At 39.6% G+C, this 22,810-nt stretch overlaps 1 protein-coding gene across 1 annotated transcript in view; it reads left to right on the forward strand.

Moving 5' to 3' along the window:
* cfap161 (cilia and flagella associated protein 161) overlaps window positions 1–21,046 on the forward strand; it is a 33,963-nt gene extending 12,917 nt beyond the window's left edge. The window contains exons 5-11 of the mRNA XM_061893707.1: window positions 4,284–4,319; window positions 4,394–4,516; window positions 4,597–4,670; window positions 19,348–19,549; window positions 20,605–20,692; window positions 20,810–20,877; window positions 20,978–21,046. Of these exons, the coding sequence (XP_061749691.1) occupies window positions 4,284–4,319; window positions 4,394–4,516; window positions 4,597–4,670; window positions 19,348–19,549; window positions 20,605–20,692; window positions 20,810–20,853 (567 nt within the window). The 3' untranslated portion in view covers window positions 20,854–20,877; window positions 20,978–21,046. The remainder of the gene's footprint in view (window positions 1–4,283; window positions 4,320–4,393; window positions 4,517–4,596; window positions 4,671–19,347; window positions 19,550–20,604; window positions 20,693–20,809; window positions 20,878–20,977) is intronic.
* Window positions 21,047–22,810: the final 1,764 nt, after the last annotated feature.

A 22,810-nucleotide genomic window follows, 5' to 3' on the forward strand; every position in this document is an offset into this window, starting at 1 on the left:
CATCTTACTCTTGATCTTAATCATATCCAGTAATTTTGTCAGTTTTATTTACAGTTCACAACCTTGTCAAATGATACGAAAAATGTGTCAATTACAAATATTGTCTCCTTCATCCTTGTCAGTATTGTCTTCGCCCACCTGTCCAGTGCTGTTCACGGTCCTACTAACCTAATATGCTGTGTAAGAAGGCGCTCATAAATAACTGATGAAAAATAAATTGACAAGCAATATATAGTGCTAAAATAAATAAACTAAATTATTAATACATATTAATAATAAATATGTTTTTAACTAAACTGTCAATGACATTTAAGTGCAAATAAAAAGTTAAATCTTCACCACTTCAGTCATCATCTTTGCGCTTAAGAAACTTGTCTATGACTTTAGCTCCAGACTTCTGTTTGTTTGATATTGTCATTACTGCCAAAAGTGGTGGAAAAGTATTAAAACTGAGTACCGCTGCAGCCCATACTGACCACAGCTTGGCAGCCTTTGGTTAACAAGCACTGGCCCATACTACTGTGTGGAGGTTGCCCTCCAGTGGGTTCCTCGGACCACCAAACACTGTCACAAGAGCCCAAATCAGGGTTTCAACACTTTTTTATTTCCCTCACAAAGTGCGACTATTCTGCTTTCCGGCAAAATATTTTCTGTGTCCGTGTCTCTCTCTCTCTCTCTCGCTCGCACTCCAACTCCAATAACATGTATGATCCCGACTGCTGCTAATAAATAGATAGTATTTTATTTATTCCTTCAGGAGAGTTCCTTCAGGAAAATCAATTTTTGTATTTTTTTTTTGGATAGATGGATGGTATTTTATTTAGTCCTACAGGAGACAAGGTGATTAGATAACAAGGCCCACCTGGGCCATCCACTCACCTGTCGCTGTCTTCGAGGCCGGTCCTTTCACACCCCGTTCCGCGGCAGCCCACAGGCCACGCTCCTGTCCACATACTGTATCGATATATTTACTTAATTGAGCCATTTTATGCTTAATTGTGTCCAAAACCCTGTTTTAAATCAAGTATACTGTAGTAAAACTTCCAACTTCAAAGCGTAATGGGAAAATAATTTGCACAAAACCTGGGCAGGGTGGAACCGCGTGTTACCCGTTCATTTATTGTGAGCAATTTCAAATCAGTCTGATTTATTGAGGCAAACTTTCGGGTTTATTAAAACTCCCACACAGAGTATTTGTCAGAAAGATAATAATAGCAAAGGCAACACAGCAGTGTGTGTGTGTTGTGTATTCATCGTTGTGTATGCCAAGAGAAGAAGTGGGGTGTCCTTTTTACACCTGACTGTATATTACACACCCACCTTCTCAATGAATTTGCACATTGTATGATTTGACTTGATGGATTATTTCAAGTTTTTGAGTGTATTGTTCTATTGCGATGTGACAGGATTAAGTACTAGGTCAGATTTTGTGGCTCTTGGAATGTGTCGAGGGGTTTTAATTATTTTTTTCATGAAAAGCACAGATTAGCTTTAATAACAAAATTGTGCAACTCAACCTTTCTCGAGTGGACTAAATGCCTCACGGCTTCGTGTTGGCTACCCATAGTGTAAGTAACATGAAGGGCTATATTGCTGTTTGTCTTTTCTTCATTGGCTTAAACATGCAGTGTTGTCCACTCCCAATGTTTTTCTTTTGCGTAAAAAAAGCCTTGGAAACGACCTAATGAACCTTTTCCGATTGTTAGCGAGCAACAATTGTTTGACGAAAGTATTTCCTCTTTGGTGTTGTTCCCATAGCTCTTGAACATCAAATTACTGTAGTGCACAGCCGGAAACTGTAAAAGTAATCCATCCATCCATCCATCCATCCATCCATTTTCTACCGCTTATTCCCTTTCGGGGTCGCGGGGGGCGCTGGCGCCTATCTCAGCTACAATCGGGCGGAAGGCGGGGTACACCCTGGACAAGTCGCCACCTCATCGCAGGGCCAACACAGATAGACAGACAACATTCACACTCACATTCACACACTAGGGCCAATTTAGTGTTGTCAATCAACCTATCCCCAGGTGCATGTCTTTGGAAGTGGGAGGAAGCCGGAGTACCCGGAGGGAACCCACGCATTCACGGGGAGAACATGCAAACTCCACACAGAAAGATCCCGAGCCTGGATTTGAACCCAGGACTGCAGGACCTTCGTATTGTGAGGCAGACGCACTAACCCCTCTGCCACCGTGAAGCCCTGTAAAAGTAAAGACATATATTGTTCAATCTCTATATAAACAACATTTGCAGTCACAAAGGCCTTAAAGTAAGTTCTAATTGCAGAGGACACGGACACAATCTCTTAAGGTGAGAACGCACAGAAGCTAACACAAATAGTAAAAGAAGGAATCAAGAAATTAAAGAGATGGTTTGACAAAAACAACAAATTGACAGTATAAAATACACTTTTTAGTGTGTCTGCCTCACAATACGAAGGTCCTGCGGTCCTGGGTTCAAATCCAGGCTCCGGATCTTTCTGTGTGGAGTTTGCATGTCCTCCCCGTGAATGCGTGGGTTCCCACCGGGTACTCCGGCTTCCTCCCACTTCCAAAGACATGCACCTGGGTATAGGTTGATTGGCAACACTAAATTGGCCCTAGTGTGTGAATGTGAGTGTGAATGTTGTCTGTCTATCTGTGTTGGCCCTGCGATGAGGTGGCGACTTGTCCAGGGTGTACCCCGCCTTCCGCCCGATTGTAGCTGAGATAGGCGCCAGCGCCCCCCGCAACCCCAAAAGGGAATAAGCGGTAGAAAATGGATGGATGGATGAAGGTGTAATGACAGATCATTTTATATTCAAAATATACAACGTGAAGTAGCAAGAAACACTTATATAGTGAATAAAGTAATATGTTTTGTATCAAAAATCACTCCGCAATTTCTGCTGCAGTATTCTCCACTACCATTGTTGGGATGCAAGCACCACCTAGAGGTAGGCCAAAAAAAGGTGTTTCCCAGCTATGGTCAGTATGTGCCGCAACGGCACTCAGTTGTAATACAATGTCCACCACTTGTGGCAGTAATGTCAATCTCAAACAAATAGAAGTCTGGAGCAAAAGTCATAGAGAATTTTTTTAAATGCAAAAAATATGATTTAAGTGGTGAAGCTATATTTTAATTTGCACCTTAATTTTATTGACAGCTTATTTAAGAAACATACATAGAGACAGAAACTTCCTTTTATTGTCATTCAAACTTGAACTTTACAGAACAGATAAGAACGAAATGTTGTAGCGTTAGCTCATTGTAGTGCAGGATAAAAGAGCAATAAGGTGCAGATATAAATAGATTACAGTACAGATAAATATATTCCACTTTTGCATATGCATCCACATTTATGGATGTATGTCATATTGTCTTTATATTCCAGTGAGTTAATCCGTGTTTGAGGGGATTATTATGATGCGTTCAAGAGTCTTATGGTCTTCTTTTGCTTCATATGTATTATTATTATTATGCTTATTATTATTCATTATATTGAATATGATTAAAACACAATAATTGATGATATGGAAATAGAAAAGGTGTATTCAACTAAATTTTTGGGAATCTATACAGATGACAAACTAAATTGGAAACTGCACAAACATATACTTAAAACAAAAATGGCAAAAAAATTATTGATATTTTAAATAAAATTTAAAACTCGGTAAAACTAAATGCTCTTAACATGTTATATAATTATTTGTACTTCCATATCTCAATTATTGTGTTGTAATATGTGGTAATAATTATAAATCAAACATCAATTCAGTTTTCTTACTTTACAAGAAAACCATTAGAATTGTAAATTTTGTGGATTAATATGTTTGTACCAATGCTCTTTTCATTCAATTAAAAACATTAAAATTACATGATCTTGCTCTTTCTGTGAGGAGTTTGCATGTTCTCCCCCCATGACTGCTTGGGTTCCCTCCGGGTACTCCGACTTCCTCCCACCTCCAAAGACATGCACCAGGGATAGGTTCATTTGCAACACTAAATTGGCCCTAGTGTGTGAATGTGAATGTTTTCTGTCTATCTGTGTTGGCCTGTGATGAGGAGGTGACTTGTCCAGGGTGTATCCCGCCTTCCACCTGAGTGCAGAGAGGGACAAGCGGGAGAAAATGGATGGATTTGGTGATTTTTTTAAAAACTAAAATGATACACATAGCAAACTATAACCTGATAGAGAATCTACATGCCTGTTGCTTTGATATACGAGAATCCTTTACAATTGCCTAGCTATACTGTAGATGTGATTGAACATGTGACAATTTTATCACTTACTCTTTCAGCTCTACCTGTCAAGTGACCTGCAGAGTTTCCGGAAGGTACAAAAAATGTTTGTTCAGAGATCATGATTTTAGGTCTATTGACAAAAATTCTATTGGATTTTTTCTCAAAGTCTGCACAGAGGTCTCGTCTCCAGGAAGTCAACATGGAAAAAAGCGGATCCTTTCTCTCCTGGTGGAAGATAGTGCACTTTGACCCACAGGAGAGACTTGAACATGAGGGTCTGCCTGTACCCGTGAGCGTCTCAGTTCTCCACGGTTAAATATTTCACTGCTCATATGTCACCTTAGCAAGCTAGGCTTTTGTCGTCCACAGGCTAACTTCAACGTGATCATCCTCCACTGCAAAACCAACCAGGCTCTGGCTGTTATGGAACATCTTATTCTTGGGTACCTATTTTTGTTTTTTCACTCTAAGATAACAGACTGAGGCCAAATTGTTAACAAATGTGTAAACAAATTTCTGTTCGTGGGAGTGATTACACTGAAGAAACCTAACAGTTTCTCGAGACAAATTATCTCCAGAACTTCAAGGCCAAACATGCAAGATAAAGGAGCTTTGTTCAGTTAGATCCTTTTTTCACTTAAGGAAGAAGTGTTTTTGCCTGGCATCACACTACATGCACTACAGGTTTCTCCCACATCCCAAAAACATCCTTGTTTGTTTAATTTGACTAAATTGACCCTGCAGGATTTCGGGACGTTGCAGTTGTGTCAATTCACACAAATTCAACTAATTCCAGATATATATAGATATGCAAACCTCGTAACTTTGTGAAATCTTTGTACTTTTTGGCCATTCATTGTCGTTTTTGCCACTCCAATATGTCCCTGAGAAGTGCTCAAAAGCGCACATACAAATTTTTTGAAATGGAACTGCACTTTTTTTCGGAGTTTTGTCTATCATTCACAATTATTATATAAGACAAGAAAACATGTTTTTCTTTTTTAATGCATTCTCGGTTAAAACGGCAAGTACGAGGTGGCTAACAATGGGAGCACTCTATTGCGCCCATAAAGCCCTAAAAGCATCCAAAAACGGCAACAAATACTCCTATTTACATGTCGTAATCTGAATATTAGCCAAGTATTTGCAATATTGTTATTATAAGCGCTAACGCAGACAGATACATTTTACTGGTGCCATGATTAAAGCGAGCTAACTAGCTTATGCTGCTATATTGACATATTGAGCCGGTGAGCTGCTGCATTGCCTCTGAGTTGGTAGAAGTGAATTCTAGATTGTAAATTATTCCTCTCACATGGATAGCAGAATGATGTTGCCATAAACCGAGAAGTTGGTTAACTATGACGTCCAATTTATACCCGGATATTTCTAGAAAGACACGAAAAAAACAGTAGTTTGGGGCACCTTTTTTTAACATACAATCAGTCAGCATCCCAGTGAGAGCAAACATTGTACAGGAAGTGATTGTTTTATTATGTTTTGAGTTTGTATTTCTTGTTTAGCACTTTGCAATACTGCTATATGATAATTTTGCAAAGGGCCAAACAATTAATTCAAACTGCGAACATAATAAAGCAATCTGTGAAATCAATATGCCGCCGTATGGTTAAAATGACAGAAAAATCGTAAATAATACATGTCATTATCAGTGCCTGTTACTACATTACATATATAGTTACAGCAGGTACCGGTATATAAAACCTTGATGGAGGCTTTAGAGGCAGAATAAAGCAACTCACTTTGGCTCTACTGTTAGCTGACTTATGCTAATGTTTATTTACTAGTTAGAATGCATACAAAACAACAACATACGTGTTTCTGTCTCACATGATGATTGTGAATGATATGTAAAATTCCCCATTTCCTCTTTGACAAACCAATCAAACATGTGGCTGCATCACTTCCTTGTTTACATTGACAGACACGCGTGATAATAATCTCATTCGCTCTCTTTTACCAACAAAAATATCCGCTATAGATCAAGCTTAACAGTTACCCATTGTTCTTAACTATGTGCAGTGTTCCTTACAACGTAAACGAAAGGTCGCAATCAACACACTCTTTTCCAGTGTAAAACATACAAGGAGAATGTTTGCAAGTAGGAGACAACGGAACATTGGCAATATTTTAGGAGTGTTTATTGAAATCCTGTGCTTTATGGGGTTAAAGGTTATTATTGCAACATGTCTACATTGCATTTTTCAGACCCAAAAATATAACACAATTGGTTAGCTGAGGGCCACTCAAATATTGACAATGAATAAGTAATCCTATTCTTGATTTTAATCATATTCAATATTTATATCTATTTACAGTTCAACAGGATACACATTGTCAAATGATATTAAACCCATGTGGTAATCACAAAGATTGCTATGAAGACTTAGGTCAGCGTGATTACAAAAAAAAAGTAACCAAATATACTGTAAAAGAAGGGGCTCATAAATACTGATGAAAAATAAATGTTAATTACACAGTGCTAAAATATTTTTTTATTCTAAATCAATAATGAATAATTAATATGTATGTTTTTTCATCTTAAATCAATAACATTAATGTGAAAATGAAAATACAGCTTTACCACTTAAGTCATAATTTTGTCCTTAATCCTCTCTAAGACTTTAGCTCCAGACTTCTTCTGTTTGTTTGATATTGTCATTACTGCTAGTAGTGGTGGAAAAGTTTATTACAACTGGGTACCGCTACGGCCCGTACGGACCACAACTGAGATACAGATATTTTTTGCTGGCCCTCTTGGGGGCGCTTGAGGACCAACAACAGGCGCCGGCCCGATAGTTTAGGAACACTTGGCTAGATAGTGTTACCAATAATTGTTTAAAAGACCACGTTTTTAAAGTGTCTTTATCTTTACTAATTACAGTTTTCAAGGTTGACAAGTTTGCGGTTTCATACTAACAAAAAATTTTAAGCGTACAGTAGGGAAGGGTTACATATAGCCCTATTCCTGGGTAGACATTGCGCAAGAAGAATGGTGGGTGTTATTAATTTTGCAATGCGGTCTACTAAAAATTATGGAAAGCACCAGTCTACATAGCAACTGATGCTGTGGTCAAAGTTGGAATTGCCAACAAAACAAATTTTCAGATATTCAACACTTGTCACGCCCATGGGATCAGGTTTTGTTTTTGTCATGTTTGGTTTTATTTTTTGGTCATTCAGTTCTTGCTTTTGCACTTCCTTTTTGTTCTTTGTTTCCATAGCTATTCAATGATTTTCACCTTGCCCTCATGTCACGTCTCTGTCCTCAGTTCAAACACCTGCTGGTAATTATCACTGCTATTATTCAAGCTACAGTTGCCAAGTGTTCAGCTGGCAACTTCCCATATACCTCAACTGTCTTCATGCCATGCATGCCATTGCTGTAAGCTCATTCTGTCCATGTAACAGTAAGTTTTGTTATTCATGCCACAGTGTAAGTGTTTTTGTTTCATGTTCATAGTTTGTAGCCTTTATGCTAGCTAGTCTTTTGTTTTTCATTAGTCAAGTTTGTTCTCCGCCATTATGTCAAGTCCAAGTCTTGACATAATATGTCAAGACTTGGACTGTGACTATGTCAAGTCCAAGTCTTGACATAATATGTCAAGACCTGGACTTTGACTTGGAGATAGTTTGTTTTTCCAACGCAAAAGATAGTTGGCACGAGCGAGACGTGAATGTGAGTACATTTTAATTCAATACTGACACAAGCAAACTACAAAAAGGCAAACAAATGGCGCGCACAATGGCGGAGAACAAACTTGACTAATGAAAAACAAAAGACTAGCATAAAGGCTACAAACTATAAACATGAAACAAAAACACTTGCACTGTTGAATGAATAACTAAACTTACTGTGACATGGACAGAATGAGCATACAGCAATGGCATGCATGGCATGAAGACAGTTGAGGTATATGGGAAGTTGCCAGCTGAACACTTGGCATCTGTGGCTTAAATAATAGCAAGGCTCATTTCCAGCAGGTGTGTTAACTGAGAACAGGGACGTGACATGAGGGCAAGGTGAAAATCAATGAGTTAATATGGAAACAAAGAAAACAAGGAAGTGCAAAAGCAAGAACTGAATGACCAAAAAATAAAACCAAACATGACAAAAACAAAACCTGATCTAATGGTCGTGACAACAGTTAACTGCCTTCTGGCAGCTAAAGTGGATAGTGCACATTCCACACTTTTCATGTGTCAGGTAAATTGCAAGAAATAGGGCCATGTGAATTCCCTTTTTACTGTATTATATACATTAGTGGGCTAAATTAAGCTTTTTTAAGCATAACAATGACGTGAATAAAACATTTCAATACTACAGCAGTATTGTCATTTTATTACTCAAGTCATAGTGGTTAAAATCATATTTAGAAGGTGTAAAAAGGATTTGAATGCACTAGCTGTGGAAATATTTCATTTATAGTGAATATTTTCTACTCTGCGGAATTGAATTCACCACTTTTAAGCCGGGAACCAACTAACAGTGATACATGAAGGTTCACTGTAAATTGAATAGAAATTGCTTGTCAGTGCGAAAAAAATGTCTGACGTTCAGGCTTGTCACCAGAGTTGCCTGATAAAATTCTGCTTAGGGCCCCCATTTAGGCCGGGTTAGCCCTGCTTGTCACTCACTGCTGTCTCCGTGCACATGCACATACACAAAAGCATTCCAGAGAAGCAACTAACAATTTGCAGTCTTGTTCTTATGATAGAATACAGTGCATCCGGAAAGTATTCACAGCGCTTCCCTTTTTCCCATTTACACCTATTCCGGCATGGCGTAGTGGGTAGAGCGGCCCTGCCAGAAACCTGAGGGTTGCAGGTTCGCTTCCCGCCCATTGACATCCAATTCGCTGCCGTTGTGTCCTTGGGCAGGACACTTCACCCTTTGCCCCCGGTGCCGCTCACACTGGTGAATGAAAGATGAATGAATGATTGGTGGTGGTCGGAGGGGCCGTAGGCGCAAACTGGCAGCCACGCTTCCGTCAGTCTACCCCAGGGCAGCTGTGGCTACAAATGTAGTTTACCACCACCAGGTGTGAATGAATGATGGGTTCTCACTTCTCTGTGAGCTCTTTGAGTATCTAACAATAGAAAAGTGCGATATAAATCTAATCCATTATTTTTATTATTATTATTCCATGTTTTGTCACGTGACAGCCTTGTCCCAAAATGAAATAAATTCATTTTTGCCCTCAAAATTCTACACACAATAGCCCATTACAACATTGTGAAAGTTTTTATTTTTATTTTTTACATGTATTAAACGTAAAAAAATCACATGTACACACAGCCTAAACCACAGCTTTTGCTCAATACTTTGTTGATGCACTTTTGCCAGAAATTACAGCCTTAAGTCTTTTTGAATATGATGCCACAGGCTTGGCACACTATCTCTGGGGAGTTTTGCCCATTCTGTCAGAGTTTGTCGGTGACAAACCCCAAGATGCAGAGAAGGAGGCAGGCATTGAATAGGAAACATGATTTAATTAAAATACTAGAACAAAACCGAACAAAAGGGGTACAACAAAAAGCGCGCATGAGGCGGATAACAAAACTAAAAGAGCTAGCATGGGAGCTAGAAAACAAAAGGAGCCTAGCGTGGAAGCTGGCGGGTAGTGAGCAGGAAAACAGAAGTCGTTACTTGTAGAATGAAAACAAAATGAAAGCAGGGAACAAAAGACAGTAAGCTACAAACAGATACCGAAATATAGTTTACCGCTACGCTGCAATGACACGACACGAAACGACACGACAGGTAGCAACAACAATACGGAAGTGACATCGACAATAATCCAGCACTGACTGAATGGGAAGACCGGTCTAAATAGGAGCGGGCTGATTGACACCAGGTGTGGCCAGGTGCCAATAAGCCGCAGCTGAGGGGACACAGCAATCAGGGAGAAAGACAAGAAACAGACAAAATAAGAGCGCTGACAGGAACTAAAGACAGGAAATACTACACACGCACAGGAAAAACAAAAACACAAACAAACTGTCAGGGGCAAGCCTGACACATTCCTCTTAGCAGCACATCTAAAGCTGCATCAAGTTGGATGGGAAGTGTTGGTTTTTAACCAGGATGTCTCTGTACATTGCTGCATTTATCTTTCCTGACTAGTCCCCCACTTCCTGCCGCTGAAAACAATCCCCACGGCATGATACTGCCACCACCATGCTTCACTGTAGTTAAATTAAAGTTAAAGTACCAATGATTGTTACACACACTAGATGTGGTGAAATATGTCCTCTGAATTTCACCCATCCCCTTGTTCACCTCCTGGGATGTGCCCGGGAATAATTTTTGGTGATTTAACCCCCAATTCCAACCCTTGATGCTGAGTGTCAGGCAGGGAGGTAATGGGTCCCATTTTTATAGTCTTTGGTATGACTCGGCCAGAGTTTGAACACACCTACCGAACTCAGGGTGGACACCCTTACCACTAGGCCACTGACCTGGCATTGGTCTGGTGATGTTCAAACATGACGCCAAGAGTTCAATCTTTGTCTCATCAGACCAGATCATTTGGGTTCTCATGCTCTGAGAGTCTTTCAGGTGCATTTTAATAAAACTTTTTTTACGGAGAAATGGCTTCCGTCTGCTGTAGCTCTGACAGAGTGACTGTCGGGTTCTTGGTCACCTCCCTGACTAGACTAAGATGACTGCAATAATGTACAGAGACATCCTGGATGAAAACCAACACTTCCCATCCAACATGATTGATCTTGAGAGGTGCTGCAAAGAGGAATGGGCAAAACTGCCCAAAGATAGTGTGCCAAGCATGTAGCATTGTGTTCAAAAAGACTTGAGGCTGTAATTGCCTGCCTATGGTGCATCAACAAAGTATGAAGCAAAGGCTTTGAATACTTATGTAGATGTGTTTTTTTTGTTTGTTTATTATACATGTGCAAAATTTAAAAAATAACCTTTTCACATTGTCATTATGGGGTATTATGTGTAGAATTTTGAGGACAAAAATGGATTTATTGCATTTCTGAATAAGCTTGCAACAACAAAATGTGCAAAAAGTGAAGCACTCTGAATACTTTCCTTATGAATTGTAAACATTGAATAATAGCTTACGTAACAGGAAATTAACAAGTAGATATTTGGAGTCTAGAAAGAGGACAATATAAAAATGTTCAATAATTCTTACTTTGCGGGAATGAAATCACAAGGTTTAGGCCTGGAACCAATTAAGAGATGAATGAAGATTTACTGTAAAGTGAATACAATTTTTTTGTCCATCCATCCATCCATTTTCTACCGCTTATTCCCTTTCGGGGTCGCGGGGGGCGCTGGCGCCTATCTCAGCTACAATCGGGCGGAAGGCGGGGTACACCCTGGACAAGTCGCTACCTCATCGCAGGGCCAACACAGATAGACAGATAACATTCACACTCACATTCACACACTAGGGCCCATTTAGTGTTGCCAATCAACCTATCCCCAGGTGCATGTCTTTGGAAGTGGGAGGAAGCCGGAGTACCCGGAGGGAACCCACGCATTCACGGGGAGAACATGCAAACTCCACACAGAAAGATCCTCAGCCTGGAATTGAACCCAGGACTGCAGGACCTTCGTATTTTTTGTCGGTGCAAGGAATTTGTCTGACGTTCAGGCTTGTCACCGGAGCCCCCCCGCCCTACACGTAGAACAGGTGGTTTGCTCAGGGCCCCGAGATACATAGCGGGCCCTGTTGTGTGTGAAGAAACCACTTAAAATGTCTATTAATGAATAACAAGGCGCTTCATATAAAATGTTACTGCAAATGTATTTACAGCCCCTTCCCACTGTTGACAATATAATGGCAGTTTCCCCCTTTGTTCTCCCACTGGTTCTTATATCTTAATGCAGAAGGTACCGGCATCAAATACTGGGTGGAATACAGTTAGTAAGCTTTGAAAATGTATATTTTAATAATGTAAACATTTTTATTTTACTCTTGAAAAGTAATTGGGCAACAATTTATGTTCAATAGATTGGATTTAGTACAAACATGCATCAAAATAGATTCAAATTTTATTAAAAATTAATAAAAAATTGTTTCACACAAATAAGTGAAAATTTAGGGACATAATTTTGCTTTTTACACAAATAAAAAAGTGAAAATTTAGGGATATAATTTAGTTTTTTACATAATTAAAAAAATGGGAAGATTTAGGGACATAATTTAGCTTTTTACACAAAAAAAGTTTGAAAATGTACGCCCAAAATTTAGCTTTCTACACAAATAGAAAAGTGAAAATTTACGGCCATAGTTTAGCTTTTTACATGAATAAAGTGAAAATGTAGGGACGTAATTTTGCTTTTTACTCAAATAAAAAAGTGTGAACATTTAGAGACATTGTTAAGCTTTTTACACATATAAAAAATTGTGAACATTTCGGGACATAATTTAACTTTTTACAGAAAATAAAGTGTGAAAATTTAAGGACATCAAATCTTTTTACACAAATAAAAATGTGCAAATTTAGGGACATCATTTGGCTTTTTACACAAATAAAAAGTGTGAACATTTAGGGACATAATTTAGCTTTTTACACAAATACAAAAGTGTGAACATTTAGGGACATAATTTAGCTCTTTACTCAAATAAAAAGTGTGAACATTTAGGGACATGGTTTAGCTTTGTACACAAATAAAAAGTGTGAAAATGTAGGTACATGATTTAGCTTTTTACAAAAGTAAAAAAAGTTTAAAAATTTAGGGACTCAGTTAGCTTTTTACCCAATTAAAAATGTCTAAAAATTAAGGGACTCAATTTAACTTTTTACATAAATAAAGTGTGAACATTTAGGGACATAATTTTGATTTTTACACAAATAACAAAGTGAACATTTAGGGACATAATTTAGCTCTTTACACAAATAAAAAGTGTGAACATTTAGGGACATGGTTTAGCTTTGTACACAAATAAAAAGTGTGAAAATTTAGGTACATGATTTAGCTTTTTACAAAAGTAAAAAAAGTTTAAAAATTTAGGGACATCATTTAGCTTTTTACCCAATTAAAAATGTCTAAAAATTTAGGGACTCAATTTAACTTTTTACATAAATAAAGTGTGAACATTTAGGGACATAATTTAGATTTTTACACAAATAACAAAGTATGAACATTTAGGGACATAATTTAGCTTTTTACACAAATGAAAAAAGTGAAAATTTAGGAACATAGTTTAACTTTTTACAGAAATTTAAAAAATGTGAAAATTTAAGGACATTATTTAGCTTTTTCCACAAATAAAAAAGTGTGAACATTTAGGGACATCATTATCTTTTTACACGAATACAAAAGTGGGAAAATTTAGGGACATAATTTAGCTTTTTCCACAAATAAAAAAGTGAACATTTAGGGACATAATTTAGCTTTTTACACAAATAAAAAAAGTGAAAATTTAGGGACATAATTTAACTTTTTACAGAAAATAAAAAAGTGTGAAAATTTAAGGATGTTATTTGGCTTTTTACACAAAAAAATGTGAACATTTAGGGACATCATTATCTTTTTACACTAATACAAAAGTGTGAACATTTAGGGACATAACTTAGCTTTTTAGACAAATACAAAAATCTGCAAATTTAGGGACATAATTTAGCTTTTTACACAAATAAAAAAGTGTGAACATTTAGGGACATCATTTAGCTTGGGGCGGCCCTCCTTGTCACTCACTGCTGTGTTGGAGCGCATATACAAAAGCAGTCCCAGAGAAGCAAGAATGCTCAGTGCACACAAGGAAAATAACACTGAAAACATTGATATCAATTTCATAAAATCACACGCTGATGCAATTTTAGAAAATTAGTCTGCGAAATCCTGGAGGGTCTCTTAAGTGGTTAGTTCATATTGTGCAGGGTGGACCCCGACTATCAGCCAAAGTGGGCTGGGGTAGGCTCCAGCATACCCGTGACCCTGAAAAGAATACGCGTAATGGAAAATTTGATTTGGGCGGAAAAAAAAGCTCAGGAAGACATGTTAACATACAGTTCATAATCATTAGAAAAATGGTTAATGACTTTTGGATGATTACATGTTTTTTTTAACCGTCATGCTCAGGTTTGACAGACTTCTGCTTGTCTCTCCACTGAAGGCCTGTACAAATGTTTGATGATTCGGCTAAATGCCCAAAAAGCAGGCCGTTTTGAGCTGTGTGGGAAGTTTCAAGTCAATCCCGCCTTTAATGGAATAACAAGAGAAATATTTGTGTAATTGTTAGAAAAATAATAGCACAGTCAACACAGTAGGAGTGTGTGTTTTTCCAAAATGTACAGCTGTACCTATGCCCTAGTTTTTGTAGTAAAACGCTTGCCATAAATAAGTCTTCATTTTCATGGGCTGTCTCGGTTATCGTAAGGCCAAACATTGCACCACAGAATGTTTCCCCAGGTGCCATTGTGTGTTGGTGAATCTATACATTGTCGTCAAAAGAGTTGTCGATAAGAGTAAAAATGATGAATGAATTTTATTAACTATATTAAAAGTATATTTGGCCTAAATTAAGCAATTTTAACCAAAATGATGAATTAACTAAAAATACCCATACTACAGTTTTTTGGCCAGAAGATGAGACAAAACTAATCAAAGCTGCTTTTCAGTATCGTGGCCAATGATTAGCTCAGCCTTGGGCACCATTACTATATTGGATTGTTAATGTGACTATATGGGTGTTATTTCATCTCTAGAGGACTCTCACAATAGTAAAAAAAAAATGTATGTTATGCTGTAGCTATGAAAATGTTTAATTTATATGAATTACTAATTACGCAGTAATAAATTTACAATCAGTCATGGAAACCAATTAACAGCAATAAACGCAAGAATATTGCACTTCGCATTGTTTCCTGCACGTATATAATCATCTCTATAAATTGTGATCACAATAATAGATTGGGCTGTCTGGAACAGATTTATTAGACCAGAGTGGTGTCCAATCTTTTTAACTTGGGGGCCATGCCTATATATATATATATATATATATACATATATATACATATATATTTGTACACATATAAGTTAACTGCATGTACAGTACTGTAAATATGCATATATGTGTACATATATATGTATGTACATATATATATACACATACAAAATATGCATATATATGTGTATCTGCATATTTACTGTACGTGCAGTTGACATATATATATATATATATATATATATATACATATATATATATATATATATATATATATGTGTGTATATATATATGTATGTGTGTACCGTATTTTTCGGAGTATGAGTCGCTCCGGAGTATAAGTCGCACCTGCCGAAAATGCATAATAAAGAAAGAAAAAAACATATATAAGTCGCACTGGAATATAAGTCGCATTTTTGGAGAAAATTTATTTGATAAAACCCAAAACCAAGAATAGACATTTGAAAGGCAATTTAAAATAAAGAATAGTGAACAACAGGCTAAATATGTACGTTATATGATGCATAAATAACCAACTGAGAATGTACCTGGTATGTTAACGTAACATATTATGGTAAGAGTCATTCAAATAACTATAACGTATAGAACATGCGTTTACGTTTACCAAACAATCTGTCACTCCTAATCGCTAAATCCGATGAAATCCTATACATCTAGTCTCTTACGTGAATGAGCAAAATAATATTATTTGATATTTTACGGTAATGTGTTAATAATTTCACACAGAAGTCGCTCCTTAGTATAAGTCGCACCCCCAGCCAAACTACGAAAAAAACTGCGACTTATAGTCCGAAAAATACAGTATATGTATATATATATATATATATATATATATATATATATATATGATGTATAAATAATATAATTGGATATTAAGAGTATGTGAATGTTCGACTCCTATAGTACATTGTTTACTTCCTATCGATCTCCCCTTAAAGTTTTATAATCAATCATAAATATCATCAAAATGCGCCAAACGTTGATAAATTTGGAGAGAGTGTTTTGAAATTTTCCCATCAAGCACTGTAGTGGATTCAAATGGGTGTAATCAACATCTTTTTTTTTTAAATATCCACAAAGTTCAGTGAGCAGGTTGTGTAATGTGTGACCATGTGTGTTGACATTCTGTGATGGTTGCAGTTTATTTGTGCCATAAGTGGTAAAGGTTGTTAGGATTGGGTCATATAAGTAAATGTTGTGCTGTCAGCACTTTGATGTGAAATTCATGGTCCATCCATCCATCCATCCATCATCTTCCGCTTATCCGAGGTCGGGTCGCGGGGGCAACAGCCTAAGCAGGGAAACCCAGACTTCCCTCTCCCCAGCCACTTCGTCTAGCTCTTCCCGGGGGATCCCGAGGCGCTCCCAGGCCAGCCGGGAGACATAGTCTTCCCAACGTGTCCTGGGTCTTCCCCGTGGCCTCCTACCGGTTGGACGTGCCCTAAACACCTCCCTAGGGAGGCGTTCGGGTGGCATCCTGACCAGATGCCCGAACCACCTCATCTGGCTCCTCTCGATGTGAAGGAGCAGCGGCTTTACTTTGAGTCCCTCCCGGATGGCAGAGCTTCTCACCCTATCTCTAAGGGAGAGCCCCGCCACACGGCGGAGGAAACTCATTTCGGCCGCTTGTACCCGTGATCTTATCCTTTCGGTCATGACCCAAAGCTCATGACCATAGGTGAGGATGGGAACGTAGATCGACCGGTAAATTGAGAGCTTTGCCTTCCGGCTCAGCTCCTTCTTCACCACAACGGATCGGTACAACGTCCGCATTACTGAAGACGCCGCACCGATCCGCCTGTCGATCTCACGATCCACTCTTCCCTCACTCGTGAACAAGACTCCTAGGTACTTGAACTCCTTCACTTGGGGCAGGGTCTCCTCCCCAACCCGGAGATGGCACGCCACCCTTTTCCGGGCGAGAACCATGGACTCGGACTTGGAGGTGCTGATTCTCATTCCGGTCGCTTCACACTCGGCTGCGAACCGATCCAGCGAGAGCTGAAGATCCCGGTCAGATGAAGCCATCAGGACCACATCATCTGCAAAAAGCAGAGACCTAATCCTGCGGTTACCAAACCGGAACCCCTCAACGCCTTGACTGCGCCTAGAAATTCTGTCCATAAAAGTTATGAACAGAATCGGTGACAAAGGACAGCCTTGGCGGAGTCCAACCCTCACTGGAAATGTGTTCGACTTACTGCCGGCAATGCGGACCAAGCTCTGGCACTGATCGTACAGGGAACGGACCGCCACAATAAGACAGTCCGATACCCCATACTCTCTGAGCACTCCCCACAGGACTTCCCGAGGGACACGGTCGAATGCCTTCTCCAAGTCCACAAAGCACATGTAGACTGGTTGGGCAAACTCCCATGCACCCTCAAGAACCCTGCCGAGAGTATAGAGCTGGTCCACAGTTCCACGACCAGGACGAAAACCACACTGTTCCTCCTGAATCCGAGGTTCGACTATCCGACGTAGCTTCCTCTCCAGTACACCTGAATAAACCTTACCGGGAAGGCTGAGGAGTGTGATCCCACGATAGTTGGAACACACCCTCCGGTCCCCCTTCTTAAAGAGAGGAACCACCACCCCGGTCTGCCAATCCAGAGGTACCGCCCCCGATGTCCACGCGATGCTGCAAAGTCTTGTCAACCAAGACAGCCCCACAGCATCCAGAGCCTTAAGGAACTCCGGGCGGATCTCGTCCACCCCTGGGGCCTTGCCACCGAGGAGCTTTTTAACTACCTCAGCGACCTCAGCCCCAGAAATAGGAGAGTCCACCACAGATTCCCCAGGCACTGCTTCCTCATTGGAAGACGTGTTGGTGGGATTGAGGAGGTCTTCGAAGTATTCCTTCCACCTATCCACAACATCCGCAGTCGAGGTCAGCAGAACACCATCCGCACCATACACGGTGTTGATAGTGCACTGCTTCCCCTTCCTGAGGCGGCGGACGGTGGTCCAGAATCGCTTCGAAGCCATCCGGAAGTCGTTTTCTATGGCTTCCCCGAACTCTTCCCATGTCCGAGTTTTTGCCTCCGCGACCGCTGAAGCTGCACACCGCTTGGCCTGTCGGTACCTGTCCACTGCCTCCGGGGTCCTATGAGCCAAAAGGACCCGATAGGACTCCTTCTTCAGCTTGACGGCATCCCTCACCGCTGGTGTCCACCAAGGGGTTTTAGGATTGCCGCCCCGACAGGCACCAACTACCTTGCGGCCACAGCTCCGATCTGCCGCCTCGACAATAGAGGTGCGGAACATGGTCCACTCGGACTCAATGTCCAGCACCTCCCTCGTGACATGTTCAAAGTTCTTCCGGAGGTGGGAATTGAAACTTTGTCTGACAGGAGACTCTGCCAGACGTTCCCAGCAGACCCTCACAATGCGTTTGGGCCTCCCAGGTCTGTCCGGCATCCTCCCCCACCATCGCAGCCAACTCCCCACCAGGTGGTGATCGGTAGAAAGCTCCGCCCCTCTCTTCACCCGAGTGTCCAAAACATGAGGCCGCAAATCCGATGACGCAACTACAAAGTCGATCATGGAACTGCGGCCTAGGGTGTCCTGGTGCCAAGTGCACATATGGACACCCTTATGTTTGAACATGGTGTTTGTTATGGACAAACTGTGACGAGCACAAAAGTCCAATAACAAAACACCACTCGGGTTCAGATCCGGGCGGCCATTCTTCCCAATCACGCCTCTCCAGGTTTCACGGTCGTTGCCAACGTGAGCGTTGAAGTCTCCCAGTAGGACAAGGGAATCACCCGTGTTGTCCACAAGATGGTGGCACATTTGCAGCAATTAGACTGTCAGAAGCCCAAAAAATTAAGTTAAGCACCTTGTGGGTCAGATTCCTCATTAAACTGGTGACATCTCGCGGGCCACACTGAAGATGCCAGCGGGCCGCCGTAGTTTGGCCACCTCTGAATTAGATTGACATTAAACATTATGGGAAAAACATAGCTTTTTGTGTATGATTCAACAAAAGCAAATGAGTTCGAGTTTGATTTGAACGTCCACGTTTTATGCAATTTTCAGAGTTTTGCCCCAAATTTTGAGCCCTTAGAATTGTGTAAGTTATGTTGTTATTTGACAAGTGATTATTGTTTGCCTGAGGCCCATGTGGTTGTTTGTCATCCCCATGCAGGACCCCATACGGCAATGAATGCGAAGTGACCGCTCACACCTTCTTCGATGCCCATAAAGCTGAAAAGCCCAACAACCACTGGATACTTTGCACCTCTGACCCGGCAGGGGAGGGGCTTGTGCTTCTTAATCGCCTGCAGTCAGAGCCTAGCGGCGCAACGTCAAAAAACATTGACAATCCTAAAGAGTATATTACGTGCAATGTATGTGACTTTAATGAACATATGTAACTTCCAAAAAATAGACGTTTGTGTTTTGGTTGATTATTTGTGATTGGATTCAAACCAGAGTTACATTGCTTAAAAAGCGAGGAATATTTGTTGGAATAAAAAAATGATATGTTTTTCAAACACAGGGTGGTCCTCCACTGCTCTTCTTTGAAATAATAATAACAAACCATGTGATAGAGAAGCCTACGGTGAGGCCTGCTTCCCACACTCAGACAAAAGGACGTCGTTGCATCTTTAGGGTACAATGGCTTTTTACTGGGCTGGTAGTCATCCCAAAAGCCTTGGCTTAGCTTCACTTGACAACAACTTGGGAAAAGGCCATGGTTCCTGGGGACCCTCTTCCCTACTTCTGGCCTGAACCCGCCTCTATTGTGGGGGATACTTGTGGGTTCATTTCCCCAATGACGATATATGATCTTTAGTACATAACAAAATGGACTCAACAACTTTATATCCATTTAAACGATGTACTTCTGCAATCTGGCGGAATATAATGTCATTTTATCGTCCTGCTTCAATCTAAATTATTTTGCAGAATCTCAATCATAGTAGATTGCTATAAAAAATATAGCTTTTGTTCAGTGCAAATTTGGTTACAACACTTTAGAGCAGGGGTGTCGAACACCGTTACCCTGAGGGCCACACATTTATAGCTGCCCTAAGAGGGGCCACTTGTAACCATATATAATTTATGAATATAAATACATAGGAATTCCCCTTATGATACTAGAACTTTTTTTTAGAACTACACCGTAAAATGTACAATGGTTTTTCCAGCATATTACTGTAAATGAAAAAAAAAAACGGTCCTATAGTTTTTTTTGTTTTTTTTGCTGTAAAATCCTGGCAACTGATCTGCCAGTGTACAATTTGATGAATAACTTGCTTTTGAAGTAACTCAAGCAAATGTACATTTAATTTTCATTTTAAAAAGTTTGAAATTAATGATAGTATTATATTTGTTGCATTATTAAATAATATAAAAAATATAAAATGTAAATAAAAATATAATCAATACTTTGTATTAGAAATGGCAACAAAGGACGATGCACTTGAGTGTACGAACCAGTCTTCCCCACAAGACGATAGAGAAAAAGAAGGAGCTTAAACTAACAGGTAAGAAAAGTTTCCCTGCCATCTTTGTTGTAGTTTTTAGTGCTTCCATATGGAGTCTATTGAAGGATGTAAATTTGAACTATACACTACTTTGTATTACAAATGGCAACATTGAAGGATTCATGTGCATGTACGAGCCAGTCTGCCCCACAAGACGATAGGGAAAAAGGAGCTTATACCAACAGGTAAGAAAAGTTTCCCCGCCATCTTTGTTGTAGTTTTTAATGATTCCACATGGAGTCTATTGACAGATTTGTGTTTGAACTATACACTACTTTGTACTAGAAATGGAAACAAAGGAGGATGCATGTGCATGTACAAGCCAATCTGCCCCACAACAAGATGATAGAGAAAAAGAAGGACCTTATACCAATAGGTAAGAAAAGTTTCCTCGCTTTCTTTGTTGTAGTTTTTAGTGCTTCCATATGGAGTCTATTGACAGATGTAAGTTTGAACTATACACTACTTTGTAGTAGAAATGGAAACAAAGGAGGATGCATGTGCATGTACAAGACAGTCTGCCCCACAAGACGATAGAGAAAAAAAAGGAGCTCATACCAATAAGTAAAAAAGGTTGGTTTTGCATAATAGGTCCCCTTTAATTGTCATTATCAAGTACCATCATGGAGGACAAGGCTCGAGATGTTACACAGTAGCCAGCCTGCTGATAGCTAAGCTAACTGCTAAGATAGCTTTAAACAACACCATGGTATAAATGCTTAGCTTAGTAAAGTTTAGGGAGTGTCGATGGAAGGCCATTGCAGCAGAAAGTAAGCAGATCTTAACAAGTAGAATAATAAGTGTTAGAAGATAATATGATAACTGTTCGTGTGTCAGCATTGTCATTGTCAGTACACGGCACGCAATAGCAGGATGGACGAAGCCATAAATTGGTGGTGTCTGTACCAAGGGTAGCATCATATGAACAATACTTGATTACCAAAATTAAAATTAAAATGTTCTCAAAATATTTTTTTTGTTTTTGCTAATGTTCACAAACTGGATAATTCCCTGGACACAGGAGGCTTTTGAGGGTACAATGATTTCAAAGAGTAGTAGATAGTACAGTAGAGTTGTTGCTTATGTTGAGTTACTGTAAACTATTGGCTTTGTTTTCATCAAACAATGGTAAGGAAGTAATTGAAATATTGTGTTGATATTGCTACACTGTCAGTAGCACTGGCGGCGTCGGCCGAACTTACTCGTGGAAGATTGGAATCGGCAGCATAAAACCCTGATTAGAACATCTATATATCTATATAAGAGTGCGGAAATACGACCACATCACACCAACTTTCAAATCCCTTCACTGGCTTCCTGTTCCACTCAGGATTGAATACAAAATCTCCCTACTGACTCACCAGTGCCTCCATGGAAATGCTCCCGTCTACCTCAAAGAACTGCTCACCCCCAAATCCTCCACACGACACCTCCACTCCAAACAGGCTAACCTCCTCCAACCTCCACGGACAAATCTACGAACTATGGAAGACGGGGCTTTCTGCTCCGCTGCTCCCAGTCTGTGGAACGCTCTCCCTGACCACATGAGGGCACCTCAGACTGTGAATGCTTTTAAAAAGGCTTAACAACCCTTCTTTTAAAAAAAGCCTTTTTATAAATATGCATGCTGGTTCTAGCTATTGGGCCGTTTCTAGTTTTATATTTGATTTATTTTTATTAACTTTTTATTTTTATTATTATTACTATTTGTTTTACACTGTGGCACTTTGAGGTTGTTTGCTCAACGTAAAGTGCTTTTTTACAAATTAAATCTACAAATAAATATCATACGCACTCAATATTACCCACATTCTTGTCCACACACCTTTAAACCATGCAAGGCCAACAAGATGGAAAGCTAAATAAATACATGCACCACTTAAAAGAAAAAGGCCCCCAAAAATCCTGGGGGGACTAATTTAATGCTTTGTTTTTCTTTCGTTTGTTTTGCTCTGCTTTGGTGACCTATTTTTCCTTTGACCACTGGGGCTCTATAAACAGTAAGACAAATCAATAATATAATGGCTGACATGGCAATTTTTACTGCCCAGAACTGAACTTTACTTTGCATGTTCTTATCATAAGTCACACTTCCATAGTCGAGCAGACACAACCAAT

Source organism: Nerophis ophidion, linkage group LG03, assembly GCF_033978795.1.
Source record: "Nerophis ophidion isolate RoL-2023_Sa linkage group LG03, RoL_Noph_v1.0, whole genome shotgun sequence".
Taxonomy (NCBI): domain Eukaryota; kingdom Metazoa; phylum Chordata; class Actinopteri; order Syngnathiformes; family Syngnathidae; genus Nerophis; species Nerophis ophidion.